Source organism: Neolamprologus multifasciatus, chromosome 9 (assembly GCF_963576455.1).
Source record: "Neolamprologus multifasciatus chromosome 9, fNeoMul1.2, whole genome shotgun sequence".
In the NCBI taxonomy this organism is placed as follows: domain Eukaryota; kingdom Metazoa; phylum Chordata; class Actinopteri; order Cichliformes; family Cichlidae; genus Neolamprologus; species Neolamprologus multifasciatus.
The window spans coordinates 30889510-30917184 of NC_140447.1; the positions used below are offsets into that span (position 1 = coordinate 30889510).

General features: G+C 38.6%; 3 protein-coding genes across 4 annotated transcripts in view; all 3 read left to right on the forward strand.

Annotated features, from left to right (window-relative positions):
* The window catches only part of LOC146511872 (uncharacterized), a 69544-nt gene that overhangs the window by 20762 nt on the left and 21107 nt on the right, over window positions 1-27675 (forward strand). The window lies entirely within an intron of this gene.
* Window positions 7281-11717, forward strand: LOC146511873 (uncharacterized). Its single transcript, XM_085171802.1, has 3 exons — window positions 7281-7425; window positions 7883-8563; window positions 10947-11717. The coding sequence occupies exons 1-3, from the start codon at window positions 7408-7410 to the stop codon at window positions 11349-11351; spliced, it is 1104 nt and encodes a 367-aa protein (XP_085027928.1). The 5' UTR covers window positions 7281-7407; the 3' UTR covers window positions 11352-11717.
* On the forward strand, window positions 13960-18360 carry LOC146511874 (uncharacterized). Its single transcript, XM_085171796.1, has 4 exons — window positions 13960-14085; window positions 14900-14998; window positions 16067-16822; window positions 16947-18360. The coding sequence occupies exons 2-4, from the start codon at window positions 14981-14983 to the stop codon at window positions 17343-17345; spliced, it is 1173 nt and encodes a 390-aa protein (XP_085027922.1). The 5' UTR covers window positions 13960-14085; window positions 14900-14980; the 3' UTR covers window positions 17346-18360.

Below are 27675 nucleotides of genomic sequence, written 5' to 3' on the forward strand. Positions count from 1 at the left end.
GACTCTCCAAAGGAAACGCTTCCACTAGAGCTTAAAATCTGGGATCTCCATCAATTGGTCTCAGAACTGAAGAAGTCCCTCAAATTATAGGTGAAAATGCTTGAAGAAACACAAAGAATTCCAGTCACAATTCTTTCAGTCACCATTGCCTTTTCCTCTGTACTCTGGTTCCTCTACAAATATTTGGATCGATATCTGCATCCATCTGCCCACCCTTGTCTCCCGGATCATAGGTGAGATCAGCGTGAACCACGTGGGTCTCTGCTCCCTGATCTGTTTCCTGTGTTTGGAAAGAGTTCCAGCTTCATCACGGAGTTTCTACCAGGGTGAGATGCTGGAAGCAGGTGTGACCTACCTAGCTAGAGAAGTTCTCGTGGAGGCTGGCTTAATTTTGGAGGAAAAAGGTAGACGGCAGTTGGCATAAGCTGGCCTTTGACTGGACTACAATGAATGAATTGACGACAATGAAAGTCTGGTTGGAACGCCAAGTTGGAAACGGGCGATAGGGGAAATTGGTTCAAATGAAGCGAGTGCTTCAAATAGTAAGAGAGGAATTCAAATTAATATTGAACCTTAAGAAGAAGAATGAGAACATACGATTAAGTCCGATTGTGGTATCAAGAGAACTGAAAAAGATGATAGGAAATGTCAAACAAGCAAGAATTCTAAGGTATGGGAACCTGTTGATGTCAGGTAAGACAGGAGGAAATAAAATAATGCGTACTGAGAGCATATGTAAAAAGACTGTTGTAGAAAGAAGGCTTGAGGGAGAAAATAAAACAGTCATTTATCAGATCAGTCGTTGTTGATCAATGGACATATTAATGATCAAGGAACTGACCTCACAGCCCATTGTTCAGCTGAGACTGAAGTCACTTAGATGAGAGATTAAATGTTTCTACCGCTGAAAACACTACGTTCAGATAAAAATCAAGTTTTTAGGATTTACTTATGTGGATGATAAATTAATATCATTAACCATCTCTGTGACATAATATTGGGTCTGTTCTTCAGATCTGTTGTCTAACTTCTTTCACTTGGGATATCACCTCTCGTGACATCTGTTTATAGTTGTTTGGCCCTGTAATTCATCATACTCCAGCCTCTCATTATCACCTTGACTGCATCCCAAATTAAAGTGGACTCAACCAGGCTATTCTTATTCTCTTGTAAATATTCAATGATTTCTCTCCTAGTGTCCTTTATAATACTTTCAGTGTTTAGTATACTCATGTTCAGTCATTTTACTCCTGGATAAATGGATTGTCTTATGGTCAGAGACATCTGCTGTGTTGGTAGAAGACTAATTTTTCTGATGCCTGTTCACTACATTCATAAGAAAGTAATCAATACCAGAGCATATATAATGAGTAACTGAGAAGTGTGTATCTCCAAAAGTTGATTCTGTTCATCTGGACGTAGCGTTTTGTGGAAGAAACGTTTCGTCACTCATCCAAGTGACTTCTTCAGTCTCAGCTGACTGCAGGTTTCCCCACATCTTATAAACAGTGCATTTGCATAATGACTGAAACCAGCCCACTGAAGGAACAAATGGGCTGGGAGATCAGTTCCTTAATCTTAATTATGCAAATTCTCATGACCATTGATCAACAACCACTTACCAAAACCCACTGATCAAAGACCACTGATCAATGGCCATGAGTACCATTCACAGAGAGTTGTGGAATGACTGAAATCACAGCATTGTAAGATGGTGACAGATGTACCGTTAGGCCCCCTCCTCGATTCAGAGATGGTCTTTCCCTTTTCACATAAATGGCCTCCTTGACTCCGCGGCTTTGGCTGCATTTCAATGCAATAAATGCAGCTGGCCGCTGTGTCAGTGGGGATGGTGTTCGCTCTGTGTTGTAGCGTCCTAATGACACCCAGTTTGTGCTCCAGTGGATGATGAGAGTCAAACCTTAAATACTGATCCGTATGTGTAGGTTTACGGTGCACGCCAGCTTCCATCAGTATGGGGGACATCTAAAAGCTGTCGTGTAGCGTAATCCTACACATACGGATCAGTATTTAAGGTTTGACTGAGTAAATGTGGTTATCCCAGCTGGACTGTTGTTAAAGCTGGAAAGGCACCTAAAGAAAACTCCAGCTGATCCAGGAGAGAAGGACAACCGCTGCCTAAGCGAAAACCTGTAGTGATCCCGTATGTGTCAGGAGGATCAGAGCAGTTGAGACGCATTTTTTCTAAACACCGGGTCTCTGTGGCTTTTAAACCCCAAAACACGCTGCACAAAAAATTGGTCCGGCCCAAGGATCGGGTCCCCCGACACAAACAGAGTAACATAGTGTACGCTGTTAAGTGCCAGGAGGATTTCCAGGATTTATACATCGGGGAAACCAAACAGACAGATGCATCAGTACGAACTGTTTCATCCTATAAACCTGAACTCTGTGAAAACTGACTGTTCAATGTGCTAAAGAATGGAAAACATTATTTCCCATCATACCATGAGCAACATTCAGGCATGTAACACAGTAAAACTTTTATTTTTTACATATTCAGCAGAGAGCGTTAGCTGTGTGCACTGCAAAAACAAAAGAAGTGTAACTCGTTTCTGCTTGATTTCATTAAAAACTGTGTTATTAAGAAATAATAAATGGGGCTAGCCTCAAAACACTCAGCGTTGGGACTGACTGGAGAATTTCAGGACAGAGCCAAAGTTTTGGAACTGAAATAAAAACTTAAGTCAAATTACACAGTTGTTCCACAAACATTTCCCATCATAAAATTAAACTGTCCTAACTAGCACAACCCCTACAGGCATAAGACAGGATGAGTTTTCTTTTTTTCAGTGTTGGATTTTGTGCAATTTGCAGTAAATTGTGTGCCACAGACTTTGTAATTTACATTTGTGTGACTTTCTCCTGAAAGTGAACCTCTTACAAAGACAAATGCCAAAACTTTGAGTTACAAACTAACACTGAGCCGCTTCAGTAAATCCAGAAGTTTTTTAACATCAAAAGAAGTCTTTGCTGCTGCAGACGTTAGTAAATCTGACCCAAAATGTTACTTCTTCTTTAAAATTCAAACTTTGTAAAGGAATATTTTTAAGAGACGGTTCTCATTTATATGACCACCATAAAACAACAGGGTTAGAACATATTGTGGCGAAATAAGATGTTTGTTTTGTAGTCCATCTTCAGCACATTGTAGTTTCAACAGGGCGGACAGCCGGTGTCACATCGTTAAAGAGAGATGAGAGTAAGGCTGTTCAAATTCTCAGCCCGCTCTTCTCTTTTCCTTAATCCTTAACAATTCTACTTCCAACGATGACTTTCTCATAGAACACAAGGAAAAGAAGATAGGAGGTTGCTTTGGAACACACCCCACAATGTTGCGCTGTGCAGCTGATTCACGTGACCGGACACCAACAAACCACTGCAGAGCAGGAAGAAGAGGGCGGAGCAAAGTGTGTGAGCAGGAGAGGAGTCGAGCAGAGAGAGCTGCTTTGTCATGAAACGGACGTAAAGGACTGAACTCAGAGGAGAGAAACGAACTAAAGTACCGATCATAAACCACTACCAACGTCCTGATCGATATCTGCATCGATCTGCCCACCCTTGTCTCCTGGATCGTAGCTGAGATCAGCGTGAACCACGTGGGTCTCTGCGCCCTGATCTGTTTCCTGTGTTTGGAAAGAGTTCCAGCTTCATCACGGAGTTTCTCTCGGTTTGTGGGCTCATCTAAAGGTAAGTACGGAAGCAGGGCTCGCAAAATCGCTAGCCCGACGAATCTCTGCCCTGCCCGTCGGCCTATCGTAGGAAGGAAAATATATGTCAATGCTTTTGCATTCTTTCAGAAATGTAGCTGGGTAATTATGTCATTGGCATCGGTGAGCCACTGTCAATATGTGACATATTGAAATCGCGTTTGAATTTGCTTGTTTTTTGCTTTCACTTTGCAATCGCACGAACTGTGTATAGAGAGCGACAGCACTGATTGGTGAGTGATGATAATTTGCGCACCAATTCCTCTGACATCGTCTTATCAGTCGTTAGCTTACTATGCAAACATGACAAGTGAAATCTCCCGCAGCTTAAACATGTGAGAGGTTGATCGCGCAGAGAATCGCTGACAACGTGAGTGCGTGTGTAAAAGCAGCAGGATATATATTTTAGTTCTGCTGAGCCAAATAAGACAGGTCAGGGTGAAGAAGTGACAGCCAAAGAAAAGCTTACCACAAAACGGAAAAGTTATGACAAATCAGACCATAAGGCAAAAAGAAAGTGCAGCTTTATGGTTTCATGGACAAAATAGTTTTTGTGGCTGCAATATGACGAGCTAAATAACCAGGGCTGCACATAAGTGGTCCGCAGGTGCGCATTCGCTGTCAAAATAAAAAACGCGCACAAGATGAGAAGTTGCAACGCGTGTTTGCGTACGTAAGATTTTCTGGAGGAGGACAGACATTTGTTTAGAACTCTTAAAGATGTCGAAGAAGCTCCTTTAAGCAATTACTGTGATGTTCCTCCACCTCCAAAGAGGTGTCCAAACCACAAAAGAAGCGCGTATCCTCGGAAAAGTGGTTGCAGGAGGTGAGCTGGCTCCAAACAAATGATGAACGCACAGAGATTTGGTGCAGAATGTGCCGTGAAAATCCCACTCTAGCGGATAAAAACAGCCTTTTATATGGACGCAAACGCGCGTTGCAACTTCTTATCTGGTGCGCGTCTTTTATTTTGACAGTGAATGCGCACGTGCGGACCACTTATGTGCACCCGTGTAAATAACATAATGTTCTGTTGGGTGTGTTGTTGGTTTTCCCTCGATTTCTGAGTCGACAAGCGCCTTTGTTACTGGGACCAGTAATTTTAAGAAAGGCCCCCATTAGAACCCATGAGAAATGCAAGAAATGCATTATTGCTCAGTCTGCAATATCTTTCCCTGAACAAACACCAATTGCAAATAACATACTAAAAATACCTTTAGAACTAATTATTGTAACTCAAATTGGCTTGGTAAGCTCAGTGACCCCTGACCTACATACACAGGTGAATCCAATAATGAGAAAGACTATTTAAGGGGGTGTAGATGCTGAGAATGATGCAGAGGAAGCCTTTTCTCCGACCACAGCACAAATGGAGCCGCTTGAGGTTTGCTAAAGCACATTTGGACAAGCCAGCTTCATTCTGGAATAAGGTGCTGTGGACTGATGAAACTAACATTGAGTTATTTGGGCATAACAAGCCCCTCCCATGGAGGGAAAAGAACACAGCAGTCCAAGAAAAACACCTGCTACCTACAGTAAAATATGGTGGTTCCATCATGCTGTGGGGCTGTGTGGCCAGTGCAGGGACTGGGAATCTTGTCAAAGTTGAGGGACACATGGAGTCCACTCAGTATCAGCAGATTCTGGAGACCAATGTCCAGGAATCAGTGACAAAGCTGAAGCTGTGCCGGGGCTGGATCTCTCAACAAGACAACGACCCGAAACACTGCTCAAAATCCACTAAGGCATTCATGCAAAAGAACAAGTACAACGTTCTGAAACGGCCATCTCAGCCCAGACCTGAATATTATTGAAAATCTGTGGTGTGAGTTAAAGAGAGCTGCCCATGCTCTGAAGCCATCAAACCTGAATGAACTAGAGATGTTTGTAAAGAGGAATCGTCCAAAATACCTTCAACCACAACTCTCATCACTGTGTCTCCTATATGATATATTTAACTGACATTTTTTATTGTAACAACCAACGATTTATACAGGAAAATAATGACTATTAACAAGTTCCCCAAACTTTTGCATCCCACTGTATATGACTTTATAGTTTTATGAGTTGTCCGACTGAAATGTAGATGTTTTGTATAGACAAATGGTCCTTCAACCAGAATCCAGACTCTCATTGGAAGCTATGGGAAGCATTTAGAGGCTGTTATTTCTGCAAAAGGAGGATCTACTAAATATTGATGTCATTTTTCTGTTGAGGTGACTAAATTTATGAACCTGCCTAATTCAGTAACTATTGCACACTTTCTGTAAATCGTATAAACTTCATTCCACTTCTCAATATTACTGTGTTTGTCTGCTATATGATATATTTAAATGAAATTACTGATCCAAAAAAACAATGAATTCTGAAGAACAATCCTGAATATTATCAGGGTTGCAAAACGTTTGCATACCGTGAGAAACGTTTCATCACTAATTCCAAATGACTTCTTCAGTCTCAGCTGACTGCATAAACAGTACTTTTGCACAATGACTGAAATTCACCCACTGAATAAACAATGGGCTGGGAGGTCAGTTCCTTGATCATTAATATGCAAATTCTCATGACCACTGACCAAAAACCACTGATCAATGTCCATGAGTACCATTCACAGAGAGTTGGGGAATGGCTGGAATCACAACATTGTAAGATAGAATAGAATAATCCTTTAATTGTCCCACAAGGGGAAATTTGGTGATCATGAAAGATGTACCATTAGGCCCCCTCCTCGATCCATTTTCGCGTAAATGGCCTCCTTGACTCTGTGCTCAAACTAGCGTTCCTCCTGGTCCAGGATGTCTCATCATTGAAAGAGTTCCCGCTGGCCTGTAGGTGTAAATTGACTGGAGAGTCCTGGCCCTACTAATGAATGTTATCTTGTTTCAGGATACATAATACCTGCCATTATCCAACCCATTCACAGTGTTGAGGAAAGCCTAAGCTGAGAAGGCACCTAAAGTAAGCCCCAGGCGGTAGAGAAGGACAGCTGCTGGTTAAACAAAAACTCTTAGTGATCCCTCATCTCAGCAGTATTGAAACCGTTCAGACATGTTTTTTCTAAATGTAGTCTAAGTGTCAGGAGGAATGCCGTGATTTATACATTGAGGAAACCGAACAACCTCTGGCAATGCAGATGGCACAACACAGAAGAGCTACCTATGTTTACATCCACAGGTCAGTGTGGCCTGTAGGTGTAATTCTTAATTCCACTCTGCCTAGATGATACCCATAAATCAGGTGATATTATGCCATCATTTCTTAGTACACAACAAACACTTCACATTAGAATGAAAAAAAAAATCCCAAGTGTGTGGAAGTAGAAGCAGTAGTAGCACATTTAATTATTTACAAGCATAATGTTTGTTTATTGACATACATGGGCAACCTTTCTACTTTCAGCAGACCAGAGCAATCTGCTGCAGTATGAGCTGCACAATAAACTTTATTGTCCAGTTGTGGATGGTGGAGAGTACCAGCTTTTTAAACCCTGGTAGGGGTTCTCCCTAAAGAAGTGTAATTGACCTAATTTTGATCACATGCCTTATCACATAAGGGATAAAATACATATCTACACTTTTTGTGTCCCAGCTGAGTAACAGGAGGAGAAGAGTCTGGTGGAGCAGCAGAGGAACAGTTTCAGCCATTTGGACTCAGCTCAGCCACTACAGAGGAAACAATGACTTCAACACAGAAGGTGAGAAAAATATCTCAGTTACACTGTTATTGAAACTGTGTGCACAGCTGGTTGTTAACAGCAGCTTTATCTTTTCCATCCTGGGCTCCTCCATACATACAGAATCTACGTTCACAAACAAAAACCACAGAAGTTACAAGAAAATACAAAGATCACATTTTATCAGAACACATTGAAACAACAATATCATCAGTTGGACTCTGATGATATTGATATTCATAACAGAATTTGTTATGAAGTACAAGATTTTCTCAAGTAATCAATATTTCTTTAATAATGTCATTTTCAGTCCAACTCTCATTGTAGCACATCATTGTAATGTGAAACTATCACCAGAAGGTGGTGGTAACACACCTACAATGTGTTTGGTGACCTCTTTGATTCCACTAATGGAGTTTCAGTTTGTTCCACGACTGCATTTCACTCACTGCCTCTGTTTGTATCTCTGTCACTGCAGGACCAACATGGAGCGAGAAGTCAGCGCTCTCAGGAGGCCGACAAACCTCACAGAAGAAAGGGAGAGAAAAAATACAGTTATGATGTGTGTGGAGAAGATTTTACTGGAAAGTCTAACCTGAAACTTCAACAACTCATCCACACTGGGATGAGACCATTCAGGTGTGACTTGTGTGGAACGTCTTTCAGCAAGACAGTAAACTTAAAAAGACACCAACTCATCCATAGTGGAGATAAACCACACAGCTGTGACTTGTGTGGAAAATCTTTTACCCAACCTGGAAACTTAAAAAGACACCAGCTTGTCCACAGTGGAGTTAAACCGTACACCTGTGATCAGTGTGGTAAAACTTTTAATTGCAGTGGCAACTTACTAAAGCATGAAGTTACCCACTCTGGAATTAAGGCGTACAGCTGTGACATTTGTGGGAAAACTTTTAGCCTTTTAGGGAACAGAAATAGACACCAACGCATTCACACTGCAAATGGAGTTTACTTCTGTGATCAGTGTGGGAAACTGTTTACAACAGATGCACACTTACAATTCCACATGTTTACCCACACTGAGGAGAGACCTTATAAATGTGACCTGTGTGATAAGGCTTTTAAAGCTCCACGTTACCTGAGAAAACACCACCAAATGCACTCCAGAAAGAAACTCTACAAGTGCAGTTATTGTGAGGTATGTATTTATATTTTTATCTTCTAATTTCAGTGTCACTGTTTGGATCAACTCTGCTCAGTAAGTAAGTAACTTGTGAGCAAGTTAGTAATTCTGCTAGCTATAACAGCAGTGCTGGCTGATGATCAGATTTCAATCATTATTTTTTTTCATCCATGATCATGAAAAAAGTTAATTATTACTTTTCTGTATTCACAATATCCACGTTGTACCATATTTAGGCCCATATTATATTTGCCATGGCTGCTGGAATTTTGACAGTGTCAGTAAAGAACATAATAAGTCATCTAATTAAAAACAACGATTACTGTTACCTTGTAGCCATATTTGAGGATTTACAGTTGCAATTCTTTTGAAGCGTTATGTTAATTAACCTTAATTACCTTAAATTAAAATCTCAATGGGATGTAAAAATACTTAATTTACAGAATATTCAATCAAATCTCACACAAATCTCTTAAAACATTCCTAATATAATACAAAGTAAGTGAAAATTTCTCCCTCTTCTATCTAACATTCACACTCCGGAGAACAGCTTGGGGTTAGTATCTTGTGACATGCAGAGTGGATTAAGTAGATCAGCAGTCGCCACTAATCATTTTTATCGTTAACTCAGTTTCCCTGGGTCTTTTCCTGTTTTTTTGGGTACCGGTACTGGTTTTATTTTGTTGCATTTATCCTCCACACCTTGAAGGCCGATTCGTGAAAATATACACAGACATAAAACAGTCCGTGGCACAAAAAAGGCTGGGGACCGCTGAAGTAGATGACCTGCTCTACCTTCTGAGCTACAGTCACACTTGAACAGTGGTTCTTAACCTTGTTGGAGGTACCGAACGCTACCAGTTCCATATGCACATTCACTGAACCCCTCTTTAGCGAAAAATAAAATACAATGTTTTTTTTCAAATTCAAGACATAGATGAGCCGTGCATGTCACAGCGGAGGCTTTGCCGAAACCCTGAAACCGACTCACTGAACCCGTAGGGTTCGATCAAACCCAGGTTAAGAACCACTGCCCTAGAAATTCCTTAAGTATAGAAAAACTATTTGTTTTATATGGTGTCCGTAGAGGTGTTAAAGATGGGAGGCAAAAGCAGAGAGGGGCTTTTTCTTCTAGTCCCGAGCCGGTAAGTAGGATGTGAGAAGACTGAAGATCTGCGGTGAAAAGACTTAGAGAGAGGGACAACAGAGGAGAAGTCATAGCCCTTCACTGTGGATCGACTGATTGGATTATGAATTTTTAACTGCCTACTCATCGTATGCTGAGTTAGGATCAGAGTCAAGAAGGTGAAGTCGGGGAGCCTTGTACTGGAAACTGGATTCTATCAGTGCGCACGATGATCCTCCTTCCCTCCTAAAAGAAGACACACCTCAACAACGGTTGTAGTCACTCAGCAACAGAATAGTTAGAGTTTATAGTGTGATAAATTGATTATTTGGATTTGATTGATTAAATTGCAATTAAGCTGTTTGCTAACGCCTGCTGAAATCTTGCTTTAATAAAAATTATTTATCTTAATTCAAAGTCAGAATTGTGGACATTGATTCTATTACCTTCTTAAAACGGTAAATGGTAAGACTTTATGTGTGTTAACCCATAACATCAGATTTAGCTTCTTATAGGTTATTCTAGTACTTCATTATAATACGTCCTTGGGACCTACTGTCCAGGTCACAAAATTTTACTCAGCACAATAACAAGTGCTATAGGTCATTAGAGGAGAGCTGCCGTTAATAAGTGTGGCTGACAAATATGTTTCATTAAGGTTGCAAATGAGAGCATAGAGTCAGAGGAAGTGCAGGGCTGGCACTTAGATGAAGGCAGTTAGAGGCTGAGCGAATCTCCTCACCACCGGCTTAAACTAGTCTCAACTTCACCTATCAGGATAATACCCGTAGGGATTAAGCGACTCTGACCCAAAGGATGGAGAGCTGTCCAGACCACCTGTACAGGGGTAACTGGGATCTAACAGTGTGAATGAGGTATGTTGTATAAAGCACTTTGAGTGCTCAGAGTAGAAAAGTGCTCTGTAAGAACCAGTCCATTTTACTTGTATTCACTGACTGAACAACAGGAGGGTCATCTAACTAAAACCAATCAGTGCATCCCACCTGACCCCCTCAAAAATTCTTTTTAATGGTCTGTAAGTTTTATTTACATGTCCCCAAAGTATGGTGAAAGTATGTCTGCAGACAGGGTACCAGTGCTTGTTGCTGTTCCTCTAGATCAAAGATATTTATTGTAGCCCAGTGAGCTGAGTGTTATAATGTAAACAGTAAAATGTAATTGGATATTGGCAGAAATGCTCTTTATCTGAGGTGACGTTCAGGATAAAAATGTTGAAGGACTGACTTACACTGTCTTTGTATCTTTGTTTAGAAGCAGACCGACACAGATGGATCCAGTTCTCAACCCTGTCATCACTGTAGTGGTGGGAAAGACTTTTGTTGTCACCTTTGTGGAAAAACTTTCAGTCATCAATGGAACCTTACAATACATCAACGTAGACACACTGGAGACAAAATGAGCTTCTGCAAAGAATGTGGGAGAGGCTTCCCCACTCCAAGTGAATTAAAGCGCCATGAACTCATTCACAGTGGGGTCAAAAAGAACATCTGTGACCAGTGTGGTTCATCATTTATCACTGCAGATGATCTTAAAAGACATAAACGAATCCACACAGGAGAGAAACCATACAAGTGCAGACACTGTGAGAAATGTTTCACACAATCAAGTAGTCGTAACCTTCATGAAGGTACACATGGAAGAGAACTTCAGCTGTGACAAGAGCTTCAGGAATCTCGGTTCATACTCCGAATACAAACAATCCCACGCTGTAAATAAACTGTTTCACTGTTACCAATGTGCAAAAACATTCACTTCATTTTCTGCTCTGTGCAAACATCAGTGTGATCACGCAGGACTGAAATCAATGGATCACAATCAATCTGAAGATCCTCTTCTGGTTTCAGGGTCAGACTTCAAAACCTTGAGATCAGGCTCCACAGAGTTCAGCTGGAATCTGCTGTAAAAAAGTGTCAGCTGATGACACACTAGGATCTGATGAGGTAGCTCTGATATCTGGACCTGCAGTGAATAAACCTGAATGTTATAACTAGGAAGGCACAAGTATATATATTTACATTAGTTTGTGTGTGTGTGTTTTTTTAAAGGAATTTTAACACTTATCCCCCAACAAAAAGTAGCGTTTAGTCTCAGTACTTCCATGGATGCTTTTAGTGTTTAATAACCAGTAACCATCATGGCTTGATAAATAGACAAATAGATATATTCCCACTCTTAATACACCCAATCACTGCAGTGTCATTAGATAAACTTTTACAGGTGGCATGTTTCTGCTTTCTACTAGAAATCTGAGGTGTATAAGGTAAACGGCAATGGAGATCAAAATCCTTCGGCACTATTATTTGCCCTGCAGTGAACTGGAACCTGTTCAGCATGTACTATTAGAATGTCAGGTCTATGTTCAAGAAAGGAACAAGGCATTAATAGCAATTTTTAAGAAGCTGAATGTGACTAGGCTCTTTGACATTCATTTAAACACGAAGCTTCAGAAGGATTTCATAAGATGATCTATACCACAGTTAGACTTCAGTCTAGCAAAGGGGTGATAAAGATGATTGTGTTACTAACTCTATTGTGTCTTTTTCTTTTACTGTCTGTTGAATTCCCAGTGCCACCAATCTAAGCAACACAGTGGTATAAGATAGTGATGTGCAAATGAAGCAAAGAACCACTTCATCAACTGAACGGAAAATGGGTTCATTAATTCAATGCTTTGTTTCAGCGCATCTAGTGGCGAAAAAAAACAGTGAAAAAAAAAAGTCTAAATAGTCATGTACTGAGCATAACTGGGGGTTGTGCAAAAGATACAAATATACTTGTGTAAAGATGGATTTACTGGTCAGTTGATTCTGTAAATGTACGTACTGTAGCTGAAGGAAGGATGTACTGGGATGGTATGGTGTGCTCATCTAACTAGGGCAGGGTGTGAGGAGGGATGAGGTGCCGAACATTTAGTTTTTATTGAAAATAAAAAATTTTCCTCTTTTTAGAATGGCTTCATTTTTTGCTGAAAGTTTCTTCATGGCACTGATGAGGCTTGGTGTTGCTTTGCTACCACAAACAAATGTAAGTAATTGCTTGGACATGTTCTCTCCCATCAGTTCTGCTGTCATGTTGGTGGGATTGCCCATTATGGCCATCTTAACAAAGATCTATCTGTCTATCTATGTCTCCGTGACTCTCTTCTGCTGGAACATTTCCACTGTTACCATGTAAAATGGGTTGAGCAATGCTAAATAAGATGCTATTTTTCATGGTCCTTGGAAGAGAGAAGATTAACTTCTGTTCTGAGTGATGCCGTATGTATTAACAGACCTCTCTGCATTGAATCATATCTGTTATTAACCTGTGTCTCTCTTCCACAGCATGTCTTTCATCCTGTCTTCCTTCTCTCACCCCAACCGGTCGCAGCAGATGGCTCCGCCCCTCCCTGAGCCTGGTTTTGCCGGAAGTTTCTTCCTGTTAAAAGGGAGTTTTTCCTTCCCACTGTCGCCAAAGTGCTGCTCATAGGGGGTCATATGATTGTTGGATTTTGTCTGCCTCTAATCAGGTAAGCGCTGTAGCATTAAGAAGGTGCTGTTCCAGGGCCTGTACATAGGAACATGCAAACAAACATTTTTAAACATTTGATACATAACTATCAAGGTACATAAGCTGTGTCCAGCCTACGAATCCGCCCGACAAATGTGTCCTGTTTTTTTCCCCAGACTTGAAGGATGGGTCGTTGTGGCCCAACATATCCCAGAATTCATAGCGCGGCCCAGCCAATTCCAGTTTCCAACAACGGCGGCCACTACTAAGTTTTAATATTACTCTTATTAATCTTTCTGGGTCACAAAATAATCTTTTAACATATATATATATTTTATTTTTAAACCCATGAAAGCATCATTTTTTCCAGTAGCTAAATCACTTTTTTTTTTTTTATCTTAAATTGTGTCGAGTGGAAAGTTTAGATTTTTAATGTCATGTGTGATGTTCTTGTATGTGATTTATTTACTCAGAAATTCCACAAATGTGCCTCTTTTGACAATAATCATTGCATACCTCAGTTTTAACTTTCAGTTCAGTTCCAGTTCAGGGTCACCTACATGGTATCTGCCCACCCCGAGTCCATCACAGGGTTAAATAATTTTGGTCTAATTGAGTAGGATTAATGTGAACTCATCATAAGAAGGTTTTAGGTTTATTCTTTAGTCCAGGCACGAGGACTACCTCAAGCTTTACTTGAGTCAGGATTCAAAGTTCTGTCTGTCATTTTCCTTAATTATGTTCAGCTGTGTCCAGTTCCCAATTAGCCCTGAGTGTGTGAGAGAGTATTTGTAGCCCTGTCTCATATCTTTTTAGTTAACATGTTAGTTTATGCTTCCTGAGATTCTGTTGCTCTTTGTTTTCCTTGCATTTTGGACTTGAGTGGATATCCCAAAAAAAGGTTAGTTTGTGTTTATTCTGTTGCCCTGTGAGTCCTGTGCTTTGACTTATGCCTTGCTGAGCCCTGACAATGTAAGAACTTCTGAATGTGCCAGAATCTATTTGGGTCTCAGCTACAGAGAGTTCACTTTGTTATGGAGAAGCATGTGGTCATCATCATGACTGGTCCTTAAAAACACAGCGTCCAACAGGAATACATGCCTTCTCCAGAAGTCTGCACTAAAAGGCAAGATTTTGATTGTTGTTAGGTTTTTAAAAAACCCAAGTTTTCTGTGTCATAAGAGTGGTTCACCTGTTACTGGGTTACACTGGCATACTGTCACTAACTGGCTCAAAGCAATTTATGTTCAAGTTTGGGGGGGGCAATAAGCATGAAACACTGCCTTCAGACCAATAAATTCTCTGACGATGGTCAAAATCTGTAGAAGATCACTGAGACCTGTGATTGGATAGTAGGTGGGTCTAAAGTCTGTTCTGTAGAATAAGCATGTTTGAAATCCTTTTTGTATTATTATTGTTATTATTTTGCTTTGATACTGAAACACCACCAGCTGTAGCCAAACGAATCAACTCAAACTGTTAAATCCGTATCTAAAGGATAAAGTTAATGGAAGAACAATTATAACCTACCAGATTCTTCTGTGTCTTAATGTTAAAGCTGATACTATTAATTTAGTCTCCTGCCTCTCCTTCCTGACTTGAAACAGGTTAAACTAGAGATCAAAGCTAGCTGTTGTACCTTGTGTTGCCTGATGAACATAGACACACAGACCCGTAGCATGTAATAAAGATCTGTTTGTGTCCCTGCTGGTTAGCAAGTGGAGAAGAGTCTGACGAAGCAGCAGAGCAACATTTTTGAGTCATTTAGGCTCAGTTTAGCCACCACAGAGGAAACGATGACTTCAACAGAAAAGGTAAGGAAAATATGTTGCACTACTATTGAAACTGTGCCCTTCATCGTCTTTGGTTGGTTTGCTTGATGATGGTCACAATTTGCTCAAAAGTTGACACAAAGTTCATTTTCACGGGCACCAAAACACAGGCGAGGTTTATATTAAGCCCCCAATAGTACATCATGTAATGTTATTCTCTTTCTATAATATAATTTTAATTACTGTTGTAGCACACATTACATTTACACTTTTCCTTCATTAGATATTATTGTATTACAGTTTGGAAATGTTATACAGTAGTTGTTGTGGTGATCCCTAGAGTCTCTCATCCTGTAGTTCAGCAGACTTGAACGCCACTGTGTTGGAGTGCAGCTGGTGGCAGTAGTACTTGCTCTGCTCTGCTACATGCTTTAGGGTCACTCTAACCAGAACCTGCAAAAGTTCCACATTTTACTATTGTAATTCTTTATAAAATTCTTGTCAAAATAATGTGAAATGATTTTAGGGTTTGGCCTAGTAGTCTCATTAAATGTAACTCTAGAGATAAACAAATGCTGGAGTAATGACGGTGTCAGCAGTCTAACGTGTTATAGAATACAATTTAAAAACCTGTAGAAATATAGACCTTTCCTATCTGCCAGCCATGTCTGCCCAGTCTGTAACAACTGAAAATAAAATGAAAAATAACAACAAAGGTTGATTAAATGGACCAAAACGGCAAGGCCTTGATGATCCACTTGGCAAAGTAAATCCGTTGGGTCTCCTTGTTGGCTTTCAGCTAAATTGGTCTGATCTTAGCAGTCAAATCAAAAACAAGAACAAGACTGAATATTTGTGTGTACAAGCACTAGGAATGGCGATGACGTGAGAATATTTAAATACTTAAATCTGATAGTTCCATAGACTATACTACCAAATTATTTTGTTTGGTTCTTCTGACCATTTGTATATAATGTACTACCACCAGTAGATGGTTGAAATAGGCCTCTGGTTTAAAATTATACAGAAAACTGGAGGGAGTTTGACTGTTTAGTTTGTTCCATAACTGTATTTAACTCAATGCCTCTGTTGGTATTTCTGTTACTGCAGGACCGAAAGGGGCAAAGATGTCAGCCCTCTCAGGAGGCTGACAAACCCCACGGGAGAAGAAAATACAGCTGCAATGAGTGTGGGAAGGCTTTTACTCGAAAGGAGTCCCTAAGAAAACACACGGACTTCCACACTGGAGAGATTCTGTTCATCTGTGACTTGTGTGGAAAATGTTTTACTCGCCTTGGTAAATTACAAAGACACCAACGAATCCACGGGGGATATAAACAGTTTAGATGTGACTTGTGTGGGAAGTCCTTTACTCAGCAAAGTGCCCTAAAAAAGCATAAAGTCTCTCACAGTGATATTACAGCATACCGTTGTGATCATTGTGGGAAGCGTTTTACCCAGAAAGAAGGCCTGGAAAACCACAAGTTCATCCACAGTGGAGTTAAACCATACAGATGTGATCAGTGTGGTAAATATTTTACTCGAAGTGGTAGCTTACGGAAGCATGGCGTTACCCACTCTGGAATCAAGGCATACAGCTGTGACATTTGTGGAAAATCTTTCAACCATATAGGGAACAGAAATAGACACAGACGCATTCACACGGGACATAATGTTTACAGCTGTGATCAGTGTGACAAGCAGTTTACAGAAAAAGTACACTTACAACGCCACATGTTTACCCACACTGAGGAGAGACCGTATAAATGTGAACTGTGTGAGAAGACTTTTAAATTTTCATGGTCCCTTAAAAGGCACCATCAGATCCACACCAGAAAGAAACTCTACAAGTGCAGTTACTGTGAGGTATGTATTTTTTCTTTCTGGGGTATCAACACTTGTTTCTGTTCCTCTACGTCATAGAAACAAAATTTATTTTAAAGTTTATTTAAACGTGTAACTTATGTTAAATGTATTTGTCTTTGTTTAGAAGCAGAACAACTCAGAAGGATCCAGTTTTGAACACTGCTATCGTTGTGGTGGTGGGAAAGCATTTTATTGTGACATTTGTAAAAAACCTTTCAGCCAGGAAAGGACCCTAAAAATACATCAACGTAGACACACTGGAGACAAAATGAACTACTGCAAAGAATGTGGGAGAGGCTTCCCCACTCCAAGTAAATTACGACGTCATGAACTTATTCACGGTGACATTAAAAAGTACCTCTGTGACCAGTGTGGGTCATTATTCACCACTGCAGGTAACCTTAACATGCATAGACAAATCCACATGGGAGAGAATCCATACAAGTGCAGTCACTGTGAGGAAAGCTTCTCACATTCAAGTACTCGTAACCTTCATGAAGAAACACATAAAACTCACCTGTGACTAGTGTGACAGGAGTTTGATCTTAAAAGTATTTTAAAATGTAAATATTTTGTTTTATCTTTGAGGAATTAAATGTGGTATAACCTCCACACTGTCCTGCTTACCATTAAAGTTCAATATTGGTAAGTGTGGCTGTGTGGTGCTTATACTATTTTTCTCCATAAAGAGAAGGTTCCCAAGCTTCTTTAAGATTTTTTTTTTTTTTTTTTTAAACTTTAAATGCATAAAAGTTTCCTACTAATTATATTTTTATCTTGTATAGAACTTTTTAAATGCTTATTCAACCTGCTGTGGTAATCCCTACTAATTTTCACAGAACTGATACTGAAAGGTCAAATGCAACGTAAGAAAATGTTAGCAAATGGGGAGAACTGCTGATACAACGGTAGAAAACAAAATCACAAAAGACAATGTGTTTCTGGGGAGACAATTTTGCCAACGAGCTTCAGAAGGGGAAAAAATACAAATAATGGGACATATTACACTTAAACACATTTAGAAAGGGTGGCGAGTTCTTTGATGGGGGGGAAAAAATAAAAATTTGGTGTTTTTCATCACAAAATTTATGTAGTATTGTAGATGTTTAATATTAGTGGTTTACTGTTAGCCTGTTACTTTTGCAGCTTTGCCATTACACGATTGTCTTCTCACAAACGCTTCCATTGAGACTTGTCCAGGATGCTGGGTGTAATTTATTAACCTCTTAAGCCCCAAGCCTAACTGATCTCCTGCCTTTTGCCCCCGTATCAGGGGGCGTTGGGGCTTAAGAGGTTAACATCTCTAGACCAATTTAAGATTTGAAGACTTTCTTTTTTTTTTTTTTTTTTATGTCCTGGGGATGTTCATCAAATATGACTAAGGTAACACTAATTTGGTGTAAAAATAAATAATTGGTTTCATAACAAATATTTGAGCCATGATTTCACTTCCACTGCCTGAGTAAAGACTGACATGACAAATAGTAACATTTAACTGTCTGAATCCAATTTTTTCCACTGACACAGATGGACGTTTATTAGAGGAGATTTTTTTTTTTTTTTTTAATTTTTTGTGTGTTCCTCCACCTCAAAAGAAGAGCGTATTTTCAGAATTTCTTGCACAGAGCTTGCTTCTACATCTTTAAGAGTTTTTAACAAATGTCCATCCTCCTCCAGAACATCTTATGTACTCAAACTCGTGTTCCAACTTATCTGGTGCACGTCTTTTATTTTGACAGCGAATGCGCACCTGCAGACCACTTATGTGCAGCCCTGTGTATAGTGCTTTACTTACTCCCTAAGGACACCAAAGCACTTTACACTATATTCAGTCATCCACCCATTCACACACTGGTGATGGCAGCTACATTGTAGCCACAGCTGCCCTGGGGCGCACTGACAGAGGCGAGGCCATCGGACACTGGCTGAAAGCATCCACACTATTGAGTTCCTGTTTCTCTTTATTCTAGTTGCTCTGTGCTTTTACGCCATGGAACTACTTCCACTTTCTTTCTTTTTTTTTTTTTTTTTTTTTTTTTTTTTTTTTTTTTTTTTGGTCCCATTTGAAATGAATGGGAAACTTTCAAAATTCTGCTAAAACTTGCTTAGATTAGATTATAGCTTTTCTGCTAAGACAAAGTATTTCATGTAAATCATAGTATTTTTACAGAGTCACAGTGTTTCTGCTAAATCATTGTATTTCCTCTGTTGTAGTATTTCTGCTATGTTAAACTGTTTATGTTAAATCATAGTATTTGAGCCAAATCTGAGTATCTGTCCTAAAGCATAGTATTTCTGCCAAATCATAATATTTTAACAAAATGACAGTATTTGTGCTAAAACATGGCATTTCTGCCAAAGCATAGTATTGGTGCCAAATGGTAGTATTTTTGCCTAACCTTCTCGGTCATACTATGATTAAGTGTCTTAACTTCTTTTCAGCACAAAGTTCTGCTTCTTCACCTGTTTCGAGCACAAATTTAAGTTTATTCGCCTCCATTTCTGCAGAAAGTTCAACTTTGTCCGGTAATTTTTCAGCTCCTTCAGTTGATGCCTGCTATATCTTTTGGTGCTCACAATTGTTATACTTTTTTTTTTTTTTTTAAATATTTTTGGATCAGTTTTTCACCTCTTTTCAGCACAAATTCCAGATTGTTCAGCTGTTTTAAGCACAAACGTCAGCTTCTTCAGCTCTTTTCAGCAGATTGTTCTCCTTCTGCTGTTTTCCGATTCCACTACAAGGCAATCACAGCATTTTTTGCAGGAAATGCAAACTTTTCTAGTTGCTTCATGCTTCTTTGCAGTGGAACTAATTTTGCAGTTTTTGTGCGATTTTCACCGTTCAAATTTTAAACTATTATGCTATTTCTGCTAATGCAGACTATTGTGACTGTGTATTTCTTCTTGTTTAATAAAATCATTGTTTTGAAGCACTTGGACCAATGACCGTTTGTCTCACACCTCAATCACAAATCGGGACAACAGTTAAAGCAGTAGAGACGAGCTGTTTACATGTGCGTGGAACTCTAGTGTCATTAACCAGGCTAGCTGCTAGCTTATAGCTCACGCTAGCTAACCAGCGAGCAGTTAAAAGGACAGCTGAAGCTGCACACAACATCCACAAACTTATCTCACTACAACACAGCGCCGAAAATATGACTGCAGCAAATATGGTCCTACAGGTTGCCTGAGCAAAATAGACAAACTGTGCAAAGGAAATTGGTGAATTGCTGAAAACTGAGATAATAGTCCTTGTAGTATGATGGTTTTATACGGTTCTTTGATGATTACGGCAAAGCGATTGAAGATTCCCTTGTCTGCAGAGTCCAAAGAAAAACTCTCCTGTCCATATAATTTGTACCAATTTGTCACACTTGCATTTGGCTTGTTTGGAGCCTGGCCATTTTCCTGCGTCTCATGGAGCGAGTGCTGCATCCTCACACTGTATATGCTGTTGCCTACCTGGATGATGTTGTCATTCATAGTGATACCTGGGTGGAGCATGTGCAGTAGGTGGACGTGATACTGGAAGAATTGTGTGGTAGGACGGAGGGAGGTACACTAGAGGCAGACAGGTGCATCCACAGATGATAAAACAGCAGCCATTGTGTCCCAATGCAAAAAAAAAAAAAAAAGTGAGACTGTTCTTGGAACTTGCTGGTTACTACCGCCAGTTCATGGCTGACTTTGCAGAGCTGACCAGCCCCTTGACTGAATGAGTTCATATGGAAATTTACTATAATTGGCTATAAATGCAATTGGATTGATTTAAAGCTTACTGTAACTCCATAAATCTCTTTCAGATTATTGACAGTCCCATCAAATAGAATCAAATTGAAAATATCAAAAAATCCATCTTTATTTAATTTCATTATCACAGACATAAACACACAACTGCTTTGGTGTTTGCAGATAGTGTTAGTGACCAGTGTGTTATTGCAACAGTCAACAGCAGAATTCAGGATCTATTTCACTTTGATCAGAAAAGAATTGATCTCATACCAGATATTGAATCTGCCTGGAAATTATTTTATGAAGAGAAGCCAATATAGGAGAAATCTGCTCTCTTTCTAGTCCCTGTCAGTACTCTTGCTGCAGCATTTTGGATCATCTGAAGGCTTTTCAGGGAGTTTTCAGGACATCCTGATAATAATAAATTACAGTAGTCCACACTAGAAGTAATAAATTGTAAATTGTCTGCTATTGTAAGGTGACCTTGAGGGTCAAAAATGTGCCTATAAACAAAATGTAGTATTATGATTATTAAATGCATGAACTAGTTTTCAGCAGCACTCTGAGACAGAATAATTCTAATTTAAAAGATATTATGTAAATGGAAGATAGCCATCCTACATGTTTAAAATTTGCACTGAAGGACAAATCCTTGTCAAAAATGACTCCACGAGCTTCCCCTATTCTTTACCAAAGATTCATTTTAATTTATCACAACATTGACATTGTTGTTTGCTTTAATGAGGGTTTATAATATAACAATTTGATACTCTGATGATGTCTCTTGAGCACTCCTTGAACACAGCGAGAGTATGAAGTTTGTTACAATCACCATGCTTCATCAACATTTTAGGATCTTTTTCTTTCTTTTTCGAGGCCAATAGATATTCTTAGAATAATTATGCATAATGCTCGATGACTCAGATCATAAGCTATATGATTTTGTAGCAGGTATTGACCCTGAAAGGAATGTGCTTAATGCAATTAATGTCACATGTGAATATTATACAGAGGAGCAATTCAGGGATAAGGTTGAAATAGCTAATACATTTTCATTCATTCATATTAATAGCAGAAGTCTTTATAGAAGTTTTGCTTCGATAAAAGATTTTTTGTATAGTTTGAGAGGCAAGTTTCAAATAATTGCTTTATCTGAAACATGGTTAGATGAGAATAGGGGTTGTCATTTCTGTATCGAAGGGTACAATTTATACTTTGTAAATAGATCTAAGAAGAAGGCAGGAGGCTTGGCACTTTTTGTTAATCGTGATTTGAAATGTAAACAAGTTGAATATATGTCTGTGGCTATCGACAATTTATTGGAGTCTGTGACAGTGGAATTGGACATAGAAAGAAGAAGTAATATAATTGTTACGTGTATATACAGGAAACTGATATACTCTGTAAATAACACAGATTGAGTTATTTACAGAGGTAGTCGAAGACTTATTGAGTAAGGCTAAGGGAAATAAGACTTTATTTTTGTCAGCTGATTACAATATCGATCTTTTTAAAGAGGCAAATAATAAGGCTGCATCAGATTTTTTTTTATTATTATTTGGATAAGGATTTTATCCTTTAATTATAAAGCCCAGTAGAATAATGGATAAATCAGAAACACTAATATTTTTATTAATAGCATGGAGAGTAACATTATCAAAACGTACCAGTCTTTTTTACTTTTGATTTAAATGTGAAAAGAAAGGAAGAAGTGGGGTTCAAGAGTCATAGAAGGGTAAGAAATAACGAGGCAATTAATACATTTAGACAAGATCTCATGGAAGTGGACTGGAAGGAGGTTTATGTTAATGAGGTTAACGTTGCATATGGAGCATTATTAAATACTTACTTGGCCTTGGATGATAACATTGTCCATTGGTATCATTTAAGTATAAGAAAAGGAATAAGAATTTGAAACCTTTGGTAACTAAGGGTCTTGCAAATGCGTGTAAAAAGAAAAATTAATTATAAAGGGATTATATAACACAGAGATCTAAGAATGTGGAAATGAAATAATAATAATAATAATAATAATAATACATTTTATTTAAAAATAGCGCCTTTCAAAGCACCCAAGGACACTGTACAACAGATAAAAACACAAAAACAGAAAATATACACAATAATAAAAAATAACAGATAAAAGTTAAGAACATACAGTGGTTTAAACATAAGCAATTTATATAAATATAAAGTTTATAAAAATAAGTTGGTATTAATATTGAGGAAAGCCAAGAAAGACTACTATAATAAACAACTAAAGACTTGATAGTTTTATTGACAAAACAAAAAACAACTTATAAATTAAAATCAATTTGGATTTTGTAAAAATAGATCAATGGCATCGGCATTATTGACTTTCATTGAAGATATTTCATCTGCAACCCATAATAATAAATACACAGTTGTGGTATTTGTTGATTTAAACAAAAAAGCTTTTGACACGTTACAACACGTTTGATTTCTAAATTGTATAATTATGGTGTGAGAGGAGTGGCATTGAATTGGTTAAGGAGTTATTTAGAAAATGAGTTGCAATATGTATATTGTTTCGAGAACACCTCTGAAAGATTGAAGATTGTATTGGGCGTTCCTCAAGGTAAAAAGGTTAAATTTTATTTTATTTGCAGATGACACAAATTGCTCAGGAGAGAATTTGAAAGATATGAAATCATGGTTTCTGAGATGTAAATTTTTAAGAAATGGTTTGATGTAAATAAATTATCTTTGAATCTGACAAAAACAAAATTAATGATATTTGAAAATTGTGTAAAGAAAGAAGAAGTTATTATGTCCATTAATGGAGAACTGATTGAAAGAGTTTCGCTTTTTGGGTGTAATAGTAGATGAAAATTTGACGTGGAAATCACAAATTGAGTACATTAGAAAGAAGATGGTCAAAAACATTTATATTTTGAGAAATGTAAAAGATTTATTAGACTACAAATCAATGCGCATTTTATGTTTTTCGTTGGTTTTCTCATACTTTAGTTATTGTGTGGAGGTTTGGGGAAATACATTGGTGAATACTATAAATCCTCTAAAATTAATACAGAAGAAAGTGATACGAATGATTCATAACGTTAAATATAGAGAACATACAAATAAATTATTTATAAAAACAAAACTATTAAAATTAGGATATTTAGTGAAACTACGGACACTATTAATTGTGTTTGAGGCTAAAAATAATATTTTGCCTTTCAAGTTACAAAGTTTATTTTCAATGTGTTTGGAGGGAGAAGACAGAAGGAAATTTCATTTTAAGCATCAGCTAGCTAGGACTACACAAAGATTAATGAGTCCAACAGTTAGGAGTATATGACTGTGGAACTCTCTTCATTATAATCTAAAGAATTGTACAAATTTACATTGTTTTAAAAATTGTTAGATGATAATTCAATATGAATGAAATTGGAGTTAATTGAAGATTGAAATTTGAAAATTGAAGATTTGGTTTTTTGTTTTTGTTTTTTACATTTTTTGCCTCATTTTATTCTATTCACTTATCTTTTCTCCTTGTTATTATGTGAAGTGTATATTGCTGATTGTAAATTTGTTTTGTCTGCGTCAGGACCTGGAGATATATGTTAGTTTGTTCTTTGGTTTTTGGTGCCCACTTGTAATATAAGTTGGATCACAGATAGGGGGCAGGGTTTAATAAGAATATTTTTTTTCTTCCTGCTCCCACTTCACGCATGGTTGCAGTGCTATACCGAAAGAAAGTATGGTTTGTTTGTCTGAAAGAAAACTGTTGAAACTGTTGAACCAAGTGTGAAATAAATAAATGAAATGTGTGAATTTTGCTGAATTTTCCACTGTTGGTGTGTTTTGTTGTGTTGATTAAAACAACCGATGCAGCTTTCAGTTTTTCACATTTTGAAACTGTGATCTTTGGAGATGTGGAATGTAAATGTGTTTGTCTGAAAAACACTTTGGATCAACTTCTGTTGTTTTAAATGTGCTACATCAATAAGAATGATTTTTACAAGAAACACAAAGTGTTTACATTATTCGGACATAAAAACAATTAAAGTTTGAATTCCAAAATTTTTTAATTCCAATACAATAATTATACATTGACACGAAAGCTGACATTACTTTTAATGTTAGCTTTTAGTTTATAAGTAATCAGCCCATGAAGGTCCAGCATGAGACATAACTGAAACTTTACTTTTAGCACTAAATGAGCGACCTGAATATTCTTTGACTCTCTCAGAGGACTCTGTCAGTGTCAGTGACCTCTGACTGGATTGTTTGCATTTACAGTAGTAAAGTATCTCCACACGATTCTCCTCCATCTCTGTAGCCCAAATGTAGTTTCCAAGTCACGTTACCACACAGCAACGATTTAAAGCAGAACAGGAAGAAGGGGGCGGAGCAAAGTAGCAGAGTAGTCGAGCAGAGAGAGCTGCTTTTTTCATGAAGCGGGAGTGAAGTAGTGACCTTAGAGGAAAGAAAAAACTAAAGTATCGATCATATACCTCTACCAACGTTTGGATCGATACGTGCATCGATCTGCCCACCCTTGTCTCCTGGATCGTAGCTGCGATCAGCGTGAACCACGTGGGTCTCTGCTCCCTGATCTGTTTCCTGTGTTTGGAAAGAGTTCCAGCTTCATCACGGAGTTTCTCTCGGTTTGTGGGCTCATCTAAAGGTAAGCACCGAGCTAACTTTACTGTGAGTTCAGTTCATGTTGAGTTTAGCTCCTGAATGAGGTCTTCTGCTGCTCTCCTCTGTGTCTGTTCACAGTTTATTGTGAACACGTTGAGAGTGAGAGAGTGTATTGCAGTGTTTTTTGTTTTTTTGGATAGCGGCGAGATAGGTCGCAGGGTCCAAACCATGGTGCTATTTCGTCTTTTTCTATTTAGGTTCTGGTTTAATGTAAAATTGTAAAGTCCGTCGAAACAACAGAAAAAACGTCTATATCCGACCAAAACGTTTGGATTTAGTAAAACGCTAGCAAGCTCAGCTAGATGGAGATATGCTGCGCTGCTGCGGCATTTTGTGAGCTCCAAACAGACGGGATAGGACGCCGCCGCGTCTCTGCGTCGGCCCGTCGAAAACTGTGTGCGTGAGGTGGATGCGCGACCAGCGAGCCGAGATCGATGTTGGGCTAAAAGCTAACCGTAGCTAACCGGTGTTCCAGATTAACTGGCGTTAGTCGAACAGCTGTATGGTAGACATGCTTTTGAGGAGCCGCTACTGACAAACCAGCAAAAACACCAAATCTTTTATCTGTGACATTTTTGAGGTTATCTCAAACACAATCCGTCAGTCTACTTGCTGTTGAACAACAAAGTATTTTTAAAATGTCGCCAGTTTACCTTGTGATATTCTCACGAGGCGATCGCGACAACGGCAAACAAACAAACGTCACCACAATGATGCTCTTCACGGTACACCAACAGTAAACGATATGGAGAATCTTGTCTTCGCTATCGCTAACGAAGACAAGATTTCCATTTATTACTCAGATTTCAGTGTTTTTGCTTCACAACTAAAGCGTGCAGTTTACCATGTGTGCACTCTAGTGATGTGTCGGTCGCGAACGAAACGGCTCTTAGAGTCGACTCTTTAAATTGAACGATAAGAGCCGACTCCTTCTTGGGAGTCGTGTTGTTGTTTTTTCTCTCACCCTCTCTCTCACACACTTTTTTTTTCTCGCTTCACCGGTGGTATGCAAGGCAGTAATTGACTTCATCCTTTTCAAGTTCTTTTAGGGAACTAAACTTTTTTGTTGTTGTTGCCACTGAGGAGAGTAGTAATTTTTGTTTGATAATCCAATGTGTTACGAACAACAGTTGTCTTTTTCTCAGGGATGTGACTGCTTTCTTTTCTTGTATTATAAGGTTTGATGTAGGAACTTTTGCACTGGAGAGAGTGGCTGAGACTTTGATCCTGATTTGTTCCGATTTAGGTTGTGGTCATTTATTAATCTTTATGGTGGTTTCCCTGGCTGTGATGAGCTCCACTATGGGCAGCAGTTGTGGAAAAATTGAGTCTTTTGGCTAGCATGGTGTAAGATCCTTAAATTACCACAACCTGGATGCCTGAGAACCTTCACAGAGACGTCGTTTGTAGAATCCAGACGAGGATTTTACAAACTGTGTGAGTGTGTGTGCGTGAGAGATGTATAGAAAGAATATACATGTATTTTATCCCTGACAAAAATATATACGTTGTGTGTGTGTTTCAGCCATTTGGATTCAGCTCAGCCACTACAGAGGAAACAATGACTTCAACACAGGAGGTGAGAAAAATATCTCAGTTACACTGTTATTGAAACTGTGTGCACAGCTGGTTGTTAACAGCAGCTTTATCTTTTCCATCCTGGGCTCCTCCATAAATAGAGAATCTACATTCACAAACAAAAACCACACAATATACAAGAAAATACAAACATCATATTTTATGAGCACACAATGAAACAAAAATATCATCAGCTGAACTCGTCTGAATGTTTTAATAATTTTCTAATAATTTTAATAATTGTGTCATTATTTTCATTGCAACTCTCATTGTAGCTCATCATTATAGTGTGATACTCTCACCAGAAGGTGGTGGTAACACACCTACAACATATTTGTTGACATCTTGCATCCCACTAATAGATAGGGTTCGTACGGGTGCTTGAAATCCTTAAAAACGCTTGAATTTTAATGTTGTCTTTTTAAGGTTTGGAAAGTGCTTGAATTTCAGATGTGGTGCTTAAAAGTGCTTGAAAGTGTAACTGTATTTCATTCACCACAAATAACTATCTGATTGAATCGTTTTCCTATCAGATAGAGAAATAAAATGAATCGCAAAATGTAAAAGCAAAATTTCCCAGCCTGGGCTGCCTTGCGCCTCTGTCTGTTTCAACGTGTGACCCCGCCCCTCCCTCAGACAGTCGGGGATGAGCGCGCTAACATACCTGCAGGTTGCTGTTTGAATGAGTGTTTGATGGAAAACGACAAGAGCGGAGTTTGCGCTCTCCAGTCACATGATAGGTGAATATTAGTAAATAATTTTCCAGTGCTTGTACGTTATTTTTTAAAATTATGATTATTATTTTGCTAGCTATCAAACTCGCTGGAGAAATGATTGAAATGCACTGAGAGTGATGTAGTATGGCGGCG